Raw genomic sequence first — 405 nt, 5'->3', positions numbered from 1 at the left:
TAAACCCCCCGGCGCCCAATGGCTCCTCCTCCCCCCTCCCCCCCGCCGCCGGGAGCCGCCCCATCGCCGTTCTTCCTCCCGCTCCATGCCAGAAAAACCTTTGCGCCCCAGCGGCGCTGGCGGTCCTGGGGGACCTCACCTTGTGGCCAGCATCTCGGAGCAGCTTCGCGGCCGTCAGCCCGCTGATGCCTGCCCCGACGATGACCACTCTCGCCGGGCGGGTGGCGCGGCCCAGCCCATGTTTGACGACCTCCAGCAGGTCCTTGTAGTCCTGGTCGTGGAGACAATACTCGGGGAAACTGGGGAACCTCTTGGCGCTCAGGAGAGGCGCCAGCAGGAGGATTGGGAGGAGAACTGGGGAGGGGAGAGAGGACCGTGATGCCACGAAGGTGCTCCACCACCAGC

General features: G+C 67.9%; 1 protein-coding gene across 1 annotated transcript in view; it reads right to left on the bottom strand.

Moving 5' to 3' along the window:
• Positions 1–354, bottom strand: part of IL4I1 (interleukin 4 induced 1) — a gene marked incomplete at its 5' end in the record, with an annotated part of 5,425 nt that extends 5,071 nt beyond the window's left edge. Inside the window, one exon of the mRNA XM_010139470.1 lies at positions 140–354. Coding sequence (XP_010137772.1) covers positions 140–354 — 215 coding nt within the window. The remainder of the gene's footprint in view (positions 1–139) is intronic.
• Between the last annotated feature and the right edge of the window lie 51 nt (positions 355–405).

Source organism: Buceros rhinoceros, unplaced genomic scaffold (assembly GCF_000710305.1).
Source record: "Buceros rhinoceros silvestris isolate BGI_N320 unplaced genomic scaffold, ASM71030v1 scaffold29497, whole genome shotgun sequence".
Taxonomy (NCBI): Eukaryota; Metazoa; Chordata; class Aves; order Bucerotiformes; family Bucerotidae; genus Buceros; species Buceros rhinoceros.
This window is presented reverse-complemented; position numbering and strand designations above follow the sequence as displayed.